Here is a 17904-nt window from a genome sequence, read left to right on the forward strand (position 1 = left end):
TGACTGGTGGTCTGATCCAGCCTGGGTTAGAACGTGACATCACTGGTCAATGACTGGTGGTCTGATCCCAGCCTGGATTAGAAATGTGACATCACTAGTCAATGACTGGTGGTCTGATCCAGCTTGGGTTAGAACGTGACATCACTGGTCAATGACTGGTGGTCTGATCCAGCTTGGGTTAGAATGTGACATCACTAGTCAATGACTGGTGGTCTGATCCAGCCTGGGTTAGAATGTGACATCACTAGTCAATGACTGGTGGCCTGATCCCAGCCTGGGTTAGAACGTGACATCACTGGTCAATGACTGGTGGCCTGATCCAGCCTGGGTTAGAACGTGACATCACTAGTCAATGACTGGTGGTCTGATCCCAGCCTGGGTTAGAATGTGACATCACTAGTCAATGACTGGTGGTCTGATCCCAGCCTGGGTTAGAATGTGACATCACTGGTCAATGACTGGTGGTCTGATCCCAGCCTGGGTTAGAACATGCGACATCACTAGTCAATGACTGGTGGCCTGATCCCAGCCTGGGTTAGAACGTGACATCACTGGTCAATGACTGGTGGTCTGATCCCAGCCTGGGTTAGAACATGCGACATCACTAGTCAATGACTGGTGGCCTGATCCCAGCCTGGGTTAGAACGTGACATCACTGGTCAATGACTGGTGGCCTGATCCAGCCTGGGTTAGAACGTGACATCACTAGTCAATGACTGGTGGCCTGATCCCAGCCTGGGTTAGAACGTGACATCACTAGTCAATGACTGGTGGTCTGATCCCAGCCTGGGTTAGAATGTGACATCACTGGTCAATGACTGGTGGTCTGATCCAGCTTGGGTTAGAATGTGACATCACTGGTCAATGACTGGTGGTCTGATCCAGCCTGGGTTAGAACGTGACATCACTGGTCTATGACTGGTGGTCTGATCCAGCTTGGGTTAGAAATGTGACATCACTGGTCAATGACTGGTGGTCTGATCCCAGCCTGGGTTAGAATGTGACATCACTGGTCAATGACTGGTGGTCTGATCCAGCCTGGGTTAGAACGTGACATCACTGGTCTATGACTGGTGGTCTGATCCAGCTTGGGTTAGAACGTGACATCACTGGTCAATGACTGGTGGTCTCATCCCAGCCTGGGTTAGAACTTGTGACATCACTGGTCAATGACTGGTGGTCTGATCCAGCCTGGGTTAGAAATGTGACATCACTGGTCAATGACTTGTGGTCTGATCCAGCTTGGGTTAGAATGTGACATCACTGGTCAATGACTGGTGGTCTGATCCAGCCTGGGTTAGAACGTGACATCACTGGTCAATGACTAGTGGTCTGATCCCAGCCTGGATTAGAAATGTGACATCACTGGTCAATGACTGGTGGTCTGATCCAGCTTGGGTTAGAACATGCGACATCACTGGTCAATGACTGGTGATCTGATCCAGCTTGGGTTAGAACGTGACATCACTGGTCAATGACTGGTGGTCTCATCCCAGCCTGGGTTAGAACTTGTGACATCACTGGTCAATGACTGGTGATCTGATCCAGCTTGGGTTAGAATGTGACATCACTAGTCAATGACTGGTGGTCTGATCCAGCCTGGATTAGAAATGTGACATCACTGGTCAATGACTGGTGGTCTGATCCAGCTTGGGTTAGAATGTGACATCACTGGTCAATGACTGGTGGTCTGATCCAGCCTGGGTTAGAACGTGACATCACTGGTCAATGACTGGTGGTCTGATCCAGCCTGGGTTAGAATGTGACATCACTGGTCAATGACTGGTGGTCTGATCCAGCCTGGGTTAGAACGTGACATCACTGGTCTATGACTGATGGTCTGATCCAGCTTGGATTAGAAATGTGACATCACTAGTCAATGACTAGTGGTCTGATCCCAGCCTGGGTTAGAACGTGACATCACTGGTCAATGACTGGTGGTCTCATCCCAGCCTGGGTTAGAACTTGTGACATCACTGGTCAATGACTTGTGCTCTGATCCAGCCTGGATTAGAAATGTGACATCACTGGTCAATGACTGGTGGTCTGATCCAGCTTGGGTTAGAATGTGACATCACTGGTCAATGACTGGTGGTCTCATCCCAGCCTGGGTTAGAACTTGTGACATCACTGGTCAATGACTTGTGCTCTGATCCAGCCTGGATTAGAAATGTGACATCACTGGTCAATGACTTGTGATCTGATCCAGCTTGGGTTAGAATGTGACATCACTAGTCAATGACTGGTGGTCTGATCCAGCCTGGATTAGAAATGTGACATCACTGGTCAATGACTGGTGGTCTGATCCAGCTTGGGTTAGAATGTGACATCACTGGTCAATGACTGGTGGTCTGATCCAGCCTGGGTTAGAACGTGACATCACTGGTCAATGACTGGTGGTCTGATCCAGCCTGGGTTAGAATGTGACATCACTGGTCAATGACTGGTGGTCTGATCCAGCCTGGGTTAGAACGTGACATCACTGGTCTATGACTGATGGTCTGATCCAGCTTGGATTAGAAATGTGACATCACTAGTCAATGACTAGTGGTCTGATCCCAGCCTGGGTTAGAACGTGACATCACTGGTCAATGACTGGTGGTCTGATCCAGCCTGGGTTAGAACGTGACATCACTGGTCAATGACTGGTGGTCTGATCCAGCCTGGATTAGAAATGTGACATCACTGGTCAATGACTGGTGGTCTGATCCAGCCTGGGTTAGAACGTGACATCACTGGTCTATGACTGATGGTCTGATCCCAGCCTGGATTAGAAATGTGACATCACTGGTCAATGACTAGTGGTCTCATCCCAGCCTGGGTTAGAACGTGACATCACTGGTCAATGACTGGTGGTCTGATCCCAGCCTGGGTTAGAACATGTGACATCACTAGTCAACAACTGGTGGTCTGATCCCAGCCTGGGTTAGAACGTGACATCACTGGTCAATGACTGGTGGTCTGATCCCAGCCTGGATTAGAACTTGTGACATCACTGGTCAATGACTGGTGGTCTGATCCAGCCTGGATTAGAAATGTGACATCACTGGTCAATGACTGGTGGTCTGATCCAGCCTGGGTTAGAATGTGACATCACTAGTCAATGACTAGTGGTCTGATCCCAGCCTGGTTTAGAACGTGACATCACTGGTCAATGACTGGTGGTCTGATCCCAGCCTGGATTAGAAATGTGACATCACTGGTCAATGACTGGTGGTCTGATCCAGCTTGGGTTAGAACGTGACATCACTGGTCAATGACTGGTGGTCTCATCCCAGCCTGGGTTAGAACTTGTGACATCACTGGTCAATGACTTGTGCTCTGATCCCAGCCTGGGTTGTTAGAACATGTGACATTACTGGTCAATGGCTGGTGATCATCCCAGCCTGGGTTAGAACATGTGACATCACTGGTCAATGACTGGTGGTCTGATCCAGCCTGGATTAGAACGTGACATCACTGGTCAATGACTGGTGGTCTAATCTCAGCCTGGATTTGAACATGTGATATGACTGGTGGCCTGATCCAGTCTGGGTTATTACGTGAAATCACTGGTCAATGACTGGTAGGCTAATCTCAGACTGGATTTGAACATGTGACATCACTCGTCAATGACTGGTGGTCTAATCTCAGCCTGGATTAGAACACATGACCTCAGTGGTGTCAAGGGCTTCACATGTCAAGGGCTGGTGATCAGATTTCAGCCTAGATTCGAACACATGGCTTCACATGTCAAGGGCTGGTGATCAGATCTCAGCCTAGATTTGAACACATGGCTTCACATGTCAACGGCTGGTCAAGGGCAAAATCACATTCCCAACAACATTCAGGCTTGGTGTTCACAACAAGACTCCAGGAGTCCGACACAATGGAGACAGGATTTATTATTCTCAGCTATATAACATGCCCTAATGATCACAGATTATACAAAGCTTGATGAACTATATGGAAACAGGGTGGTAACAATGTAAGACTTGTGATCTAAAACATCATTTGGGATCGCGATTAACCATGAAATTACAAGGAAAAGCAGCAAAAGTTTCACAGCTACATGTAGGCTCAGCATATTTCACTTTAAATACCAGCAAAGCACCTGTTACTGTCTCACTCATATTAATATTAACTAGCGATGCAACATGTTCAAGTTAATCTGAAGTTTAAAGAAAACTGCACACTTGGGCAAACACCTTGGTGGGTAAAGATATATAAATAATTATCTTCTGTTAGCCAACAACATTCTGATTTAAAGACTACAAGATCACTTTTAGCCTTTGACAAAAATGTGATGTATTATTTAAAAACATTATTTCAAAATTTGTAGTAATGTTGATGTGTGGTAAAAGTTTATATATGTAATTTTTAACTCAAAACCTTTTTCATGATGCAAGGTAATCATTTAAAAAAATGTAAATCGTGAAATGGTATTGGCAGTGAAGTGTGGTGCATGTATATGTCTTTCTATGCCATGATCTACATACAAAGTCTGTTCTTTCTTGAAGGTTTTATAGACAAATTTTAATACTGCGCACAGTTTTGAAACCAAAGGGCACTTCTTCACAGTTTTGTTTCCGTTAAGTAGGCAATAATTCAGTTTGAATTTTAAATTTTGTAAAGGTTGATAGATGCTTAGGCTTTATCTTATTTAGAAGCAACAGACAACTTGTGCCATATGTAAGCTCTTGAAAATTGGGAAACTGTTTTAATGATTATACCTGTTAAGTATGCATGTCATATACAGATGTATCACCTCTGACAAAACTCACATGGCACTGAAGTGTGTATTATAAAGGCTAAATACCATATGTACACATCACCGTACACATATGTACACATCACTGTACACATATACATTTATAATGCATGTGGTACATTTTACTAATACACTCTAGACTCACTGGTCTTCACATCTGGATAAAATTATTAAAAAGATCAACAACAACTTTCAAGAACATTCATTTTAAAGACTCTGACTTTCAGAAGAACAAAATACTAGAATAAATTTATGGATAATTAACAAAGCTATAACAATAACCAGGATTTATAAAGGATCTGCCTCATGCAAATTAAAAATTTCACATAAGACATTTCAACAATATGCAAATTTATATCATCACAAATGGAAAAAAAAGAGAATAGATATTAAGGATATAATATGGCTTTACAGAAGGGATAAAAAAGCTATACTATAAACAACATAAAATGTCAACAACCAGAATAAGAAATTCGATTATCACAAGTGTGTAATAAAGAGCCAGTTCTTATGAAAACTAACAGGTATTATGTAACAACCTAGATTCTAGTTGATAGTAGAAGGTATAAATGTAAGAATTTGTAACAGCTAGAACTTGAGTTTTGACTTTGATGTCCGATAAGTGTTTAACTAAGACACAGGAACAACCAGGTTTCTTATGGTTGGCAGATTCAACAGGCCAAGGCAAAACAACATTGTATCAGGAAAGTGTTTTTTCCCAACCAAAAAGTGTCTTCTACTGTTTAAATCATTGGCTCATGCATTATTCCTACTACTTCTGGCATATATAGAATACTGTCTTTGGCTCAGCCTTTCTCTGTCTTTCATTTTATTACTATTTTTTACACATTATACAATAATCACTTGAAAAACAGGATTTAAGAGAAGATTCTTTGATAGTTTAAATCTCAGGTATATATATATATATAAACAAGTGCATTTACACATACAATAATAGGTGTAATACATGTAATAATAGGTTCCAGGGTGAAGACGTAAAAAGGGGATTCACAAAGGCTTAATCTCTTATTACAGACCAAAAGAAGACAGTTGTAATAAATTATTTTATCATTTCAAAACATGGAATGTTCGAGAAGGAAATTCTTTAGAAAGGTGAAAATTTTTCTGATATGTGAGAGACACAGATAAAGAAATCCAAAATTTATATCTGAAAAATAAAAATACATAGTTGTAAATTGAAGGTTTTGTTGATATGTGTAACACATGACAGTCACATCTGACTGGAAATACCTTGTCACAGAACAACTGACATTCATGCCTGTAACCATGGCAACATTTACCAAACAGATCCAATCATGCGGCTACCAGGAATGTCTTAAGCTGAGCATGATGTTTAAATAAGCTTATTCAAAATCAGACCCCAAAACTTAACAACTTAAATAAGAGAAGATACTTTATAACATTGTATACAATATAAAATTGGCGCGGAGATTTAACAAAATATGAATGTTATAAAACAGTACAAAAGGACAGGACTGTCCTTCAACAGGACTTCAATGAACACAAAATCATTTAGGGAAGTTTCAACTGAATACGATCAGTTTTAATTTAACTGTAACACATCTGTTAAATGGGAAAGATAGTAAAAAACCATAAATTCTTTCAACAGGAACATTCAAAAGAAAAAAAAAAGTTTAACGCAACACAATCTTTGAAAGATTCTATATCACATTTTCACATCTACACATTTAAGTCTATGCTTTGGAATGGACTTGGCATGTTGTATTTGGGTGTAAATCACACAGCCACACAGAACACTGCTTCCATCTACATGTACATGCAGGTAGTATGCTGACAACATATCACAAGAACTAGTTATCTGATAAAAAGTTTCCACTGAATGCCGCTCTGAGAAAAAGTCCAGACACGTCAGTTGCATCTGAATCACATCGATATGCATACATGTACATGTAAGTGCCTAGTTGTTTTATTTCCATCATAAATGCTGTCATGATAGAAAAATTCTGAATTTTTCAACTATGGTTGCTGTGAGTCTTCACACATCATCTACTCTGTAATAACAGCAAATTACTATCAGAAAACATTAAAGAAAACCAAGCTGGATTAATAATTTCAAAATTACTCCGCTGAATTAAGTGAGAGGAATTTTAGTTATCCATCACATTAGTGCAAAACAGAGAAAGATAAATTTTGTTCAGGTACGGCAGATAACCTAAAATTTCACCTCAAAAAGAGGCAAATTTATATATATATAGTCACAGAATATTTCTTTTAGTGCTGAAACTTACACTATTCCAGTTGGATAATCCTCCTATCTTACAAAACAATCTCAAACACCTTTCTAAGATGAACAGAACGTTTAGAAATGGACAAAATGTGCAAGTGAGGTCATTTACTGTATGTTATCTACACAAAAGATGACGAGTGAAGAATATGGTAACTGTTTCATCATACACAAAGCAAATAACACGCGACTGTACACGAATAAATAAACAGAATAATATTATTAAATATTTTCACAAAGAACAGATACGGGAATGTGTAAATTGTTGAGAGAAATAGAGTGCATCCAGCTTAATAGTCAAGTAAAAAAGCAGATAATTTGAAGCATGTAGGAAACAATTAGCAATAACTGCATGCTTATGTGTTAACAGAAATCTCTCCCAGCCCTCCGCAAAAAACGAAAAAAATAACAGAATATTTAAACAAAATAATATGCCCTTCTTAACTCTCAGATATGTATGCAATGATTGTTACCAAAGCTGTCTAGCACCTACATACATACATAATTTTGTCCAGTGCTCACAATAACAAGCGAATATGCCCATCTTTCTTGTTATGCATTTGATCACCTGCTAACATTCATAGCCACTTGAAGTAAAATATACCCAAAAACAGTACAACATGCTCTTACATAATTAAACTGTTCTGGTACTGGAATTTCTATGTGCAAATAATCAGTCCAAGTTTTAAAAAAGGTTTGCAATATGAATGACCTTTTGTATCTCTCAATGCCTATGTGAACCAAATGCATGTACATGTATATAGGTACATGTGTGTGTGTGTGTGTGTCTATATATATATATATATATATATATATATATATATATGTATATATATGTGTGTCTGTGTGTGTGTGTGTGTGTGTAATGCACAAGCTTTTTGCATGAGGAAGACTAAACCTGAATTAGATTAAAGTTACTTTAATGAGTACACACAATCCTGAATGGTATAAAATGTTTTTAGTGAGGATATTGTCAGTAGATGAGGCTATTGTCTGTAGATGAGGTAAGGGTGACACATCACATGTACTTGTGTATGATGTACTGTACATGTGGTTCACAACCTCCAATCTGCTCAACAAAGAAAAATGTGCAAGCTATACCTGTATACACTGATCATCTCCTTCAATATCACGTGAAACGTTTCTTAAATAGCTCTTCATTTTTATTTCTTGCCTGGTGTCCTGGTACTATGTATTTGGCGACTCTTTGAGAAAATTGTTGTGTCTAAACACATATTTTTTTCTCTTTCTGTTTAGGCAACTTTGATAATAATTCACACACAATATAGAGAAATCCTTTTCCTCCAGAAATTTATTTCTATTCTAATACTGTGAAGACTGTGCAATGTATTTAACACAGCACATAACTGAGCTTACAAGACCCTGTGCATCCCTGCTTCCTTGTGGCGCGATATTTCAATTCCATCCTTTCTGCTATTATCAACTGTGGTTAACAGTAAACGTACAGAATAGAAGCATCATCTTACTACTCACTGAAATGACCAAATGTCATTCAAAGGACTCAGACCCAATGTTGACTGGCTGACAGTATAGATAGGAGATATTGGGTTAAGGTGTATAACTTTGGTCACCCTTGAGTCCACACACGTATCTACTGAATCAACAGTAACTAAACTTCAGCTTAGTCTGCCTTGTGTATCTCTCACAGCAGTCAATCAGCACAGACTCTGTACCTAAGAATCCCTTAAACTACGACACTGTGTGCTACAAAGGTAATTTTCAGCAAATCCAGGCCATTACATATGTCAGACAAATTCTTTCATGGAGTAAACCTTTGCCATAACATCTTATGTAAGATGTCACTTTAAGTGCAATAAGAGAAACTGGAAAGTATTAAATTCTTAGTTATCATATTTCAGCGAATGTTATATGTATAATTACCTCCCCTTGTACACCCATATTAAATATCCTGTTATTTATAAAATAAAAGAAGTCAAAAAAAGGAGCAAGTCTCAATGGAAATACCAGTGAAAACTATATCCAGTACTACCTAATTCAACTGTTTTAGATTTGATTTTTTTGGCCAAATAAAATCCAGTTAAATGCTTGAGTTATATGGTGGGCTTGTAATATGTACCATAACGTTTATTCTGGATAGCAGTGACATGAAACCCAGATATATATGCTATTATTTTCACATCTGTGTTAATGTGGCACTTACTGGTGACTCTGGCTATATCACTTGTTATTAAATATGATGTATACGATGAAGAAAATTTGTTTCACTTTTCTGAGGCCTAAAGCAGTTTAAAAAGCCCACCACTGAATTTAAACATTTGACTGCACTTCATTGAGTTCAAAAAACCTAGAAAAAAAAATACCACTGAAGATTTTTTATGATGTAGTTTTCAATGATCTTTCCAGTGCAGATTTTTTCGCATATGTTTTAAACATTCTCCTTTTGCATGCTAGATTTTACCTCTGAAGTACTGTGATAAATACATAGTGCTTTGACAGCTGCATGACAGGTAATGCAGTCATTTTCCAGAAATTTTCAACCCACATCGCTTATATTTACAAACAGATTAAATATACATATACTCTGATACATTAATTAATCATGCTACATGATTCTCTTCAATAACTCGACCAATCCTCAAAGCTTTTTAAGACTTTTCCAGGCAAGTTTCCAATGTAAAGAGACTGAGCATACTAAGTAACCTTAAACTTTTTAAATTTTAACATTTTGCAATAAAGTCTTCTTCAACTTCATACAACTCAATGCAATTCTAGCCTGTCACAGCCAGACTTGTTCCCAAGCACCACTATAATCAACATGGCTACCTATACATGCATGTACTACGCTACTAGTACCGGTGTGCAATACTAGCCTGTCACAACAAGGCCTGTTCACAAGCGCCACTATTATCAACATGGCTACATAGACATTCTGTGTATAAATCCAGTCATAGCCAGGCCTTTGCCCAAGCACATTATGAAAGCTGATCAGAAACGACACATGGTATTCAGCCTCCACACGTGATATCACACATGATGGTGATCAATTACACCTGTACAGTAGCTGTAGTTCTGACCCGATTGGACAGCCGTACATGTATGTCTTTAGGCCAGCTCCTGGAAATCTATAAACATAGAATTCATCACTTCCATGCATTTGACTTGAACTGTATATATAATTGCTTAACTTTTGTTCCAAACTCGTTGTACACGTACATGTAATTCAAAAGCCTTAACACAGAATGATTCAACATTTTGTAGTCACTTGATTTCCCCTTCTGCTTGACTCGACATCATGATCAAATCCTGGCTTCCAGCCTATACAAATCCGCAAATGTTAGTCATTGATCCATTCACAGAACAACAACAAGAGCTTGCTTCCTTTGAATCAAGGTGAATGGGCGCTACAGAAATCATAAATTGACACACATCTGCAACATCTGTGCCCTTCAATATGTTATATCTGGTCCAGTATCAAGCATTTATGACCTTGATGACATCAAAGTTATTATACATACCCTTGTCAGGGCAAAGTGCTAATGATATGCATGTCAATCATAACTGTAATGCTGAGAAAAAGTCAGTTGTCATGGCAACAAATCATCACTTGGTCTAGAATACTTATGCGGTATTTTTGTTATCACACAACAGACACTATTCTGTGGTAACATTTACACAGACGAGGTCGCTCGTTTGTCTGATCGGTTCACCAGGCAAATCCCGGGGTCAGTTATCTGGCTGTTGAGTCAACTTCTGTCACTCTTTAGTCTGATTGGTTTACCAGGCAAATCCCGAGGTCAGTCATCTGGCTGTCGAGTCAACTTCTGGAATAACTATAGGATAAAAAAGAAAAAATTCCAGTGGTGTCAAGAGCCGCTGTCAACGCTCAATCACGATGCAGCGAGAAAGTATCAGAGGGGAAAGTCAACGAAGATAAGCAGTGGGGTACTCTCCCTTGTACTGGGTCTTTAACATCGGATAGGTCCGATGATTTGTTACTTCTTCGTGCTGTTCTGGTTGTTAGCAGATGCTCCCCTGTGAAGAGATGAAAAATACTACATCAGAAAAAGGTTTCCTTTAAACACGAAGTATTCGATGTTTAAAAAAATTTTTAAATTTTAACATGGTACATTATGAGTGAATCAAATGTAACATGCATACTGTAAAAAAGAAGTATATGCAAGCGATACATTCATAATGTCGTAAATCTTCTACGTTAATCGCACAGGTAGAATAAAAATGGCTGAATTTTTCTGGACATTCTAATATTAGATTTACATTTGGTATATTTACATGTATGTATTCAGGTACCATTGCCACTGCCCCATAGGGTCACATTAGTTTGGCATAATATTAGTTATGTCTTCTCCAACAAGTGATGGAGAAAATTATATTCTTTTGATAATGTTAAGCTTCAGCAACTAAAACTTCTGAAAAGGTGGCAGACTTTAAATGCCTCATGTCTTTTAACCAAAAATTACTCCAGGCTCTACAATTTTTGTTGAATACACATTGCTCCTTTACATTTTCTGAAGTATAACATATTTATCAGTAGTGTACAAATAGGAATATTTCTTGTTTTCTGAACATACATATGTACTCACATAAATTTTATCCCTTATGTAGCAAAATTTTTATGAGGAGAAAATTCATCTTCATACCCAAAACTGACGAAAATTCAATTGAGCAAGAAGTATTTAAAGGTGATATACAAAGGCATTTGATGTGAACATTACACATGTCAAAGTTAAAACACTGTGATGATTGTTACATTTTTTGTCATTTTGTAGATTTGAATGCAGTTTGTAGCTTATATTCGGCTAGAAATAAACTGAACAAATCTGGACAGTCTATTGTTTGCCAAACAAGACACGCTCATTCCCACTTGACTCTGGAATTTCGTGAAGTCAGAAGGGCCCTATTTCATTATCTGGCATGTCAATGTCACAAAAACACAAGGTTTTGAAATAGCCGACTGACATGGACAAATATAACACCACAATTATTCTAAATACAGAGAGGAAAGCAATGGACACGTTTTATGCAAAGTGAAATTTGGGCAATAGTAAAGATTTTTATTAAAAATACTTCATGAATTATTTTCACAAAGAAAACCCCTACAATCTTAAACAATACGCCTGTTGGCAAAATTTGAAATACACTCGACATTGTTATAGTTCACATTTAAAGCATTTTCTTAAATAATGGGGCAGCTTCCAGGGTTGTCCAAGTGCATGCTGGCCACACACACACACACAGACACACGTATTGTACAGGGAGTTGCTACAACTCAATAGTCAATACAAATAATCTTCTGGCAACTTTCCAGGCCATCCTTAGAAACATCTTTCTTGGGCTTAACCTTACCAAAAATAGTAAACAGGTTTTTTTCAGCTGGCAAATGAAAAAAATAAATGGAGATTTAAAAGAATTAACGGAAGAAGGAAAATCCCTATATAAATATTAGAGAAAAGCTCTTTTTTTTGACGGATCGGCCAGGTTATGCAAAATGAAATCATTTTTATAGATGGCCTCAACTTTTATGAATTCTTTCTTCACCACCAATACAAAGGGAGCATGACGTAAGACTTTCTGATGGACTATGACTATAGGTACTTTTGTCTGTGTTACAAACAATATGAGATTGTATAGATATGAATGGCTTCTCATAAACGAATGCAAGAACTGCTGTCAATACAAAATGAAATCAGATTTAAAGGCGAAGAAAACATAAAAATGACAAAGTTCAGATGAAAGAGTGCGAAAAGTTGTTCCTAAATGTGGTCTAAGCTGGTCCCAAATACCCAAAAAATATTTCCAATATCCCTTTCTCTTGAAAAAAAAATCCAAAAAAATATTTAAGATCATATTTGCAAATAAGTTTTGATGCTCTTTCATCTGATTATGGCATCATTTTTATGCTTTCTTCTCCTTTAAACGTTTTTTTTTTCTAGAGGAGGCTAAACTGGAGATTTTCATTTGCTAACCAAATTCAAATTTTCTTCATTTACGAAGAATAGCTGAAATAACTGCCTTTCGGTAAATATCAGACTTGTGCTTGTATTATTTATACTGCTTAAAGAATTCTAAAATCTGATGTCTGAGATAGTCTAGATGAGGTAAATGTACTCTTATACATGCAAGCAGAGGCACTGGTTGCTTTCACAGCAACTCACGGTTCCAAGCAGAGGGGCAAACTCATTCAGGACTGATTATATCACCTGTCACGATTCCTGTCACGAACACAAAGCAAGCTCTTGCTAGCTGATATACATATTAAGAAAAGCATGTAACAGCAGCGTTTTATTGCAATGATTAACTGCACAATACCTCATTATGTCTCTTCATCACTGAAACAAAATTTCTCACAATGTAAGCTGAACAGTTAAACATTAACACCATGTGATAATAATGCCCGTGCACATGTATGAGAAAATGAAACCTGATGAGCACCAAGGCAGGAGATTTTATAATGTTTGACATGGTCGGAGTTGGGATTGAACCCAGGCCTCTGGATTATGCTTCAGACACTCCAACATTTTGTCCTCTGTAGTGCCTTAACATAGTCTAGCACAAATCCACATGAAATCCTAACAAATATAGGAAAGGATGACTGACATAGCTATGCACCTATAAACATCATCACAACAATGGGAAGACAATGCAGGCATCATTGCAGAGTCACCTCACCCTGCTTCTGTTTCCACTTCATGAAAAATATATGAACGGATGATCGACATGTCTATGCATCTTGCTCCACTGTCACTCATTACGCAGCGATAACAATCAAGGGGAGACAATTTGCCAAAATAGCAGGCACACTGCAGAGTTATCTCACCTTCCTTCTGTTTCTTTCTTCTCTATCAGAGCTCTCTTCCAGCTAGGCATGCCTTTAAACCGAGCTTCATAGTCCTCCACCTGTTAACATAGGATGTGAAGGAGAATGGAACATGAAGGAGAACAGAATGGAATGTGAAGGAGAATGGAATGTGAAGGAGAACAGAATGGAATGTGAAGGAGAACAGAATGGAATGTGAAGGAGAATGGAATGTGAAGGAGGATGGAATGTGGAGAATGGAATGTGAAAGAGAATGGAATGAGAAGGAGAATGGAATGTGAAGGAGGATGGAATGTGAAGGAGAATGGAATGTGAAAGAGAATGGAATGAGGAGGAGAATGGAATGTGAAGAAGAATGGAATGTGAAGGAGAATGGAATGAGAAGGATTCTTGGCTCTTAACAGTTCCTCATGGGCATCTGTCCATTCATATAATCTGTGCCCAACTTTTATTTGATACACTTAAGAATATTTCACTTATACAAATGTAGCCAGCATTATGGCCGTAGGAAACCCACGACCATCTATGGCCCAGAAGCCATTGGCTTAGAGTCAAAGTGTCAGACTCAGCATTTTGTTACAATGTATATTATAAATTAAATTAGTCAGTAACTCATTAAAATGACAACATTATGTGAGCTTAGCTTATGTCAATTTGATATCCAAATTTTCTGTGGACTGTTGTATCAGTTACAAAAACTGACTTGGAACTAACTTTAAGTAGACAAAGTTCAGTGAAAACTAACAACTGATCTAAGTTTGGGAAATCAGATGGTAATAGTAGACGATCAAAACATCAAAAAGTTGAAGTTCTGACCTTTTTCTTCTCTTCATACTCTTTCTTCGCTTTCTCAGCCATCTGTCTCGCCAATAACTGACGCTTCCAGTCCGGCATTGACGAATCACCCACTTTGTCAAGAAAATTCTTAAAGTGGAACCTCTTAGTTAGCTCATCCAATTCTTTCTCCTGAAAGACAAATTGAGAACCAACCTATAAGGTGTGTATGTATTTAAGTTTGCAGTTTACTGTCGTACTTAACAATTTTTGAGCCATTTGATGACTAGGGGTCATTAGGTGTGTGTATATATACTGTGTCTTTCTGTGGCAGGGTGAGTCGATGAAGCCAAGTCTGCCGTCACTGAAGTGTCATGCCAAAGACACCAGACATGACACCCCACCCAGTTACATTATATTAACGCTGGGCCAACCAATATTGTTTACTCGCTGTACCTTCTCCTTGCTGAGAGCTGGTCGAGGAAGCTACAAGTATCCCAATTCTATCAACTTCAACCAACCGATAAAGTTAAAAAGGCACTAACATAAAACATGTTCATTTGTGATTTTAGTTTAAAACGGAATGATATATTGAACACCCATACTTCATAGTTATGTCTCAAAAAATTTAAGTTTTTTTTATGTTTTTGATCTGACCTCACAAGTTGTATTGGTCTGAATTTTGATGGCAGTCCTTCACCCAGAAAGCACCATTTGCTGAACAAAACAAAACCCTTACAGGAAGTCCATTCAAGGACAAAAAAAACAATATATATGCAACCTTCTAGTTTTACATTTCATCAGATGATATTGTTTTCTTTGCAGTGCGAGTACTGCATTTGGTGATTAATAGAATCCTATATTTGGGAACTAATCCTTAAGGCTGTGTACTTGTTTACTGAAGTGCAGAGTTGAGGGTAGCAGTATAAATAGTATTATGTAGGCCTACAAATTCTGAGAATCAAGTGTTTTCCCTTCTATGTGTCATACTGCATAAGTTATTGCATCCTAGAACAGCTGTTCATTTTTCTCTACTTCTTTTTTCATATTTCTGTATACAACATGATATGGACATATGTCTGAAATAAAAGAATTATTAGTATCATTTTAGACTTCTAAAAACCATGTTAAACCAGTTGAATTCAAACTAAAAAGGTGATGGGAAAAGGGCAATCACCTCCTCCCTTGGTTTGTGCTTGTACATGTACAGGGTTCCAGTTAACTGATGGGGCAGGAAGGGGTAGGTAATGGTCCGTCCCCACTACCCTGTTTAACTCATTGCATGACTGGGACAGATGCTGGGACAGCATTTTGATATGATACTGAAGTGCACGTGATCTATCTAATATACTGTTTTGTGTGTGAAGGATTTGAGGAAGAACAGTTTGATTATAAATTGAATAAGTTACCTTTGATAAATAAGCACACAGTTTAATAGGTCCATAAAGAGTGAAGGAGTGCTTGGGGGTTTAACGTTGTACTTAGCAATTTTTCAGTCATATGACGACGAGGGAATCCTTGGGGTGTATGTAACGTATCTCCTTGTTGCAGGACAGATTTCCACCACTCTTTTATCTAGTGCGACTTCACTGAGATGCCTTACCTAAGTCAAGTAAGCTGCCCTGCCCGAGCCTTTATACTGATACGGGTCAACAAGTAGTTGCACTATCCCCTTCAGTCTGAACGCCAAGCAAGGAAGCTACAACTTCCTCTTTTAAAGTTTTAGGTGTGACTCAATTTTTTTTTTTAATCAATAAAGTTTGCAACAGGTTAATTGTTAGAATTCAACATGGAGAAAGAACAGGTATTACATTCCACCATTAGAATCACTTGTTACATTAAACAGCAGAATAAAGAAGAATGACTTGACTATGTATTTATCCCTGCCCTCACTGCTTATGGGATCTTCATCTTTAATATGTGATGAAGATTTGTGGAATGATTTGAACAGACTTACAATCGTAGAAAACACTCTGTGGGTAAATGTGTACGTCACACATGGAAAAGTTTGTTGGTAACTTGCCAAATGCCGGAGGTTTATTATAGGCATCCTCGCCATTGTACAAGTGAAAAATATTTGAGTATGGCATTAACCAACAGTCAAAAAATAAATAAATTTTGGTTCAGTTTTGGTATAGAGCTGTGTCTTTATCACAGGCATTGTATCACAGAATAACGTTATTGTGAGAGAGGATGGAGCGCCTCAGTGCATAATCAATAATCCATCCATAATCCATTAACCTCAGAAAACACAGACAACAAAATCTGTATTTACCCTATTTGTAAGGGCGTTGCTTTCTTTGACCATCCCATTCTGCGATCCGGGTGGTGAGGTCACAGGCTGTAAACCGGCCCCTGGGGTGTAGGAATATGTGACGCTACCTGACCTTGACCCTCGGTTTGTCTTCTTGAGAGACGCTGACCCGCCCACAGAGCGTAGTTCTGCGATCAACTGGTCCGTACCAGACCCTACTGGAGACGGGGATGTCAGTGAATTTCTGTTTGATCCACCATTACTTCCTCCGTTAAGGCTAGTTGGCCTGTAAAAAGACAGGAAGGGTTATGACGAAAATATTTTGGTATATTTGTATATCACGGACTGAACAAAAACCGAAACAAATGTCATCATGCCTGACATGTCTCTATCAAAAACGCTTACATATTTCAGCCTTTGTAGAAATCAATAGGAAGAAAACAAGAAATCATTATTCTCTCGTGCCTCTGGATAACAAAATCAAACATCCATTTTGTTAGTAATGCCAGTCATTTATTCATGGTTCAAGGCCGCAAGGACCCAGGAGCCTCTCATCAATGCGACAGCTGCGAGTTCAAGTCCAGCTCAAGCTGGCTTCATCTCCAACCACACGTGAGAAGGTCTTCCAGCAACCTGAAGATGGTTGTGGGTTTCCCCAAGGCTCTGCTCGGTTTCCTCCCACCACACTGCTGGCTGTCATCATAAAAGTTTATGGTTCTCTGTTTTACATAGGTATTACATAATTACTATTCTGTTTTCATTATAATACTGTAGCAGAATTTTTAATAATTTTCCTCATGACAGGAAATACATGCAGTGCTTTTTAAGATACCGCACCTAATATTTACTCTAACTTTGCTTTCACTCTCTTTGGATGCTAATGCTTGGGGAATGTCATAGTACTTCACAATTTTTGTAGGCCAAAAAAAAAAAAGATTTTGTTCATCTTTTTTTTTTCTTTTGTTGGTTACTTTCTCTCCTTTACAAATAGCCGTTTTATGTCTGCGTCTAAAAGGTGTTTTATTTTCAATTCCCTTAACATA

General features: G+C 38.6%; 1 protein-coding gene across 3 annotated transcripts in view; it reads right to left on the bottom strand.

Moving 5' to 3' along the window:
* Window positions 1-7862: 7862 nt before the first annotated feature.
* Window positions 7863-17904, bottom strand: part of LOC135474697 (espin-like) — a 51187-nt gene continuing 41145 nt past the window's right edge. For 2 of the 3 annotated variants that reach the window (XM_064754257.1, XM_064754255.1), the window contains 4 exons: window positions 16883-17147; window positions 14650-14799; window positions 13834-13913; window positions 7863-11030 (listed from right to left, as the gene is read on the bottom strand). In XM_064754257.1, coding sequence (XP_064610327.1) covers window positions 10991-11030; window positions 13834-13913; window positions 14650-14799; window positions 16883-17147 — 535 coding nt within the window. In that variant the 3' untranslated portion in view covers window positions 7863-10990. Of the gene's footprint in view, window positions 11031-13325; window positions 13346-13833; window positions 13914-14649; window positions 14800-16882; window positions 17148-17904 lie in introns of all 3 variants that reach the window. The other variant, XM_064754256.1, reaches the window with a different exon arrangement.

Source organism: Liolophura sinensis, chromosome 9 (assembly GCF_032854445.1).
Source record: "Liolophura sinensis isolate JHLJ2023 chromosome 9, CUHK_Ljap_v2, whole genome shotgun sequence".
Classification (NCBI taxonomy): domain Eukaryota; kingdom Metazoa; phylum Mollusca; class Polyplacophora; order Chitonida; family Chitonidae; genus Liolophura; species Liolophura sinensis.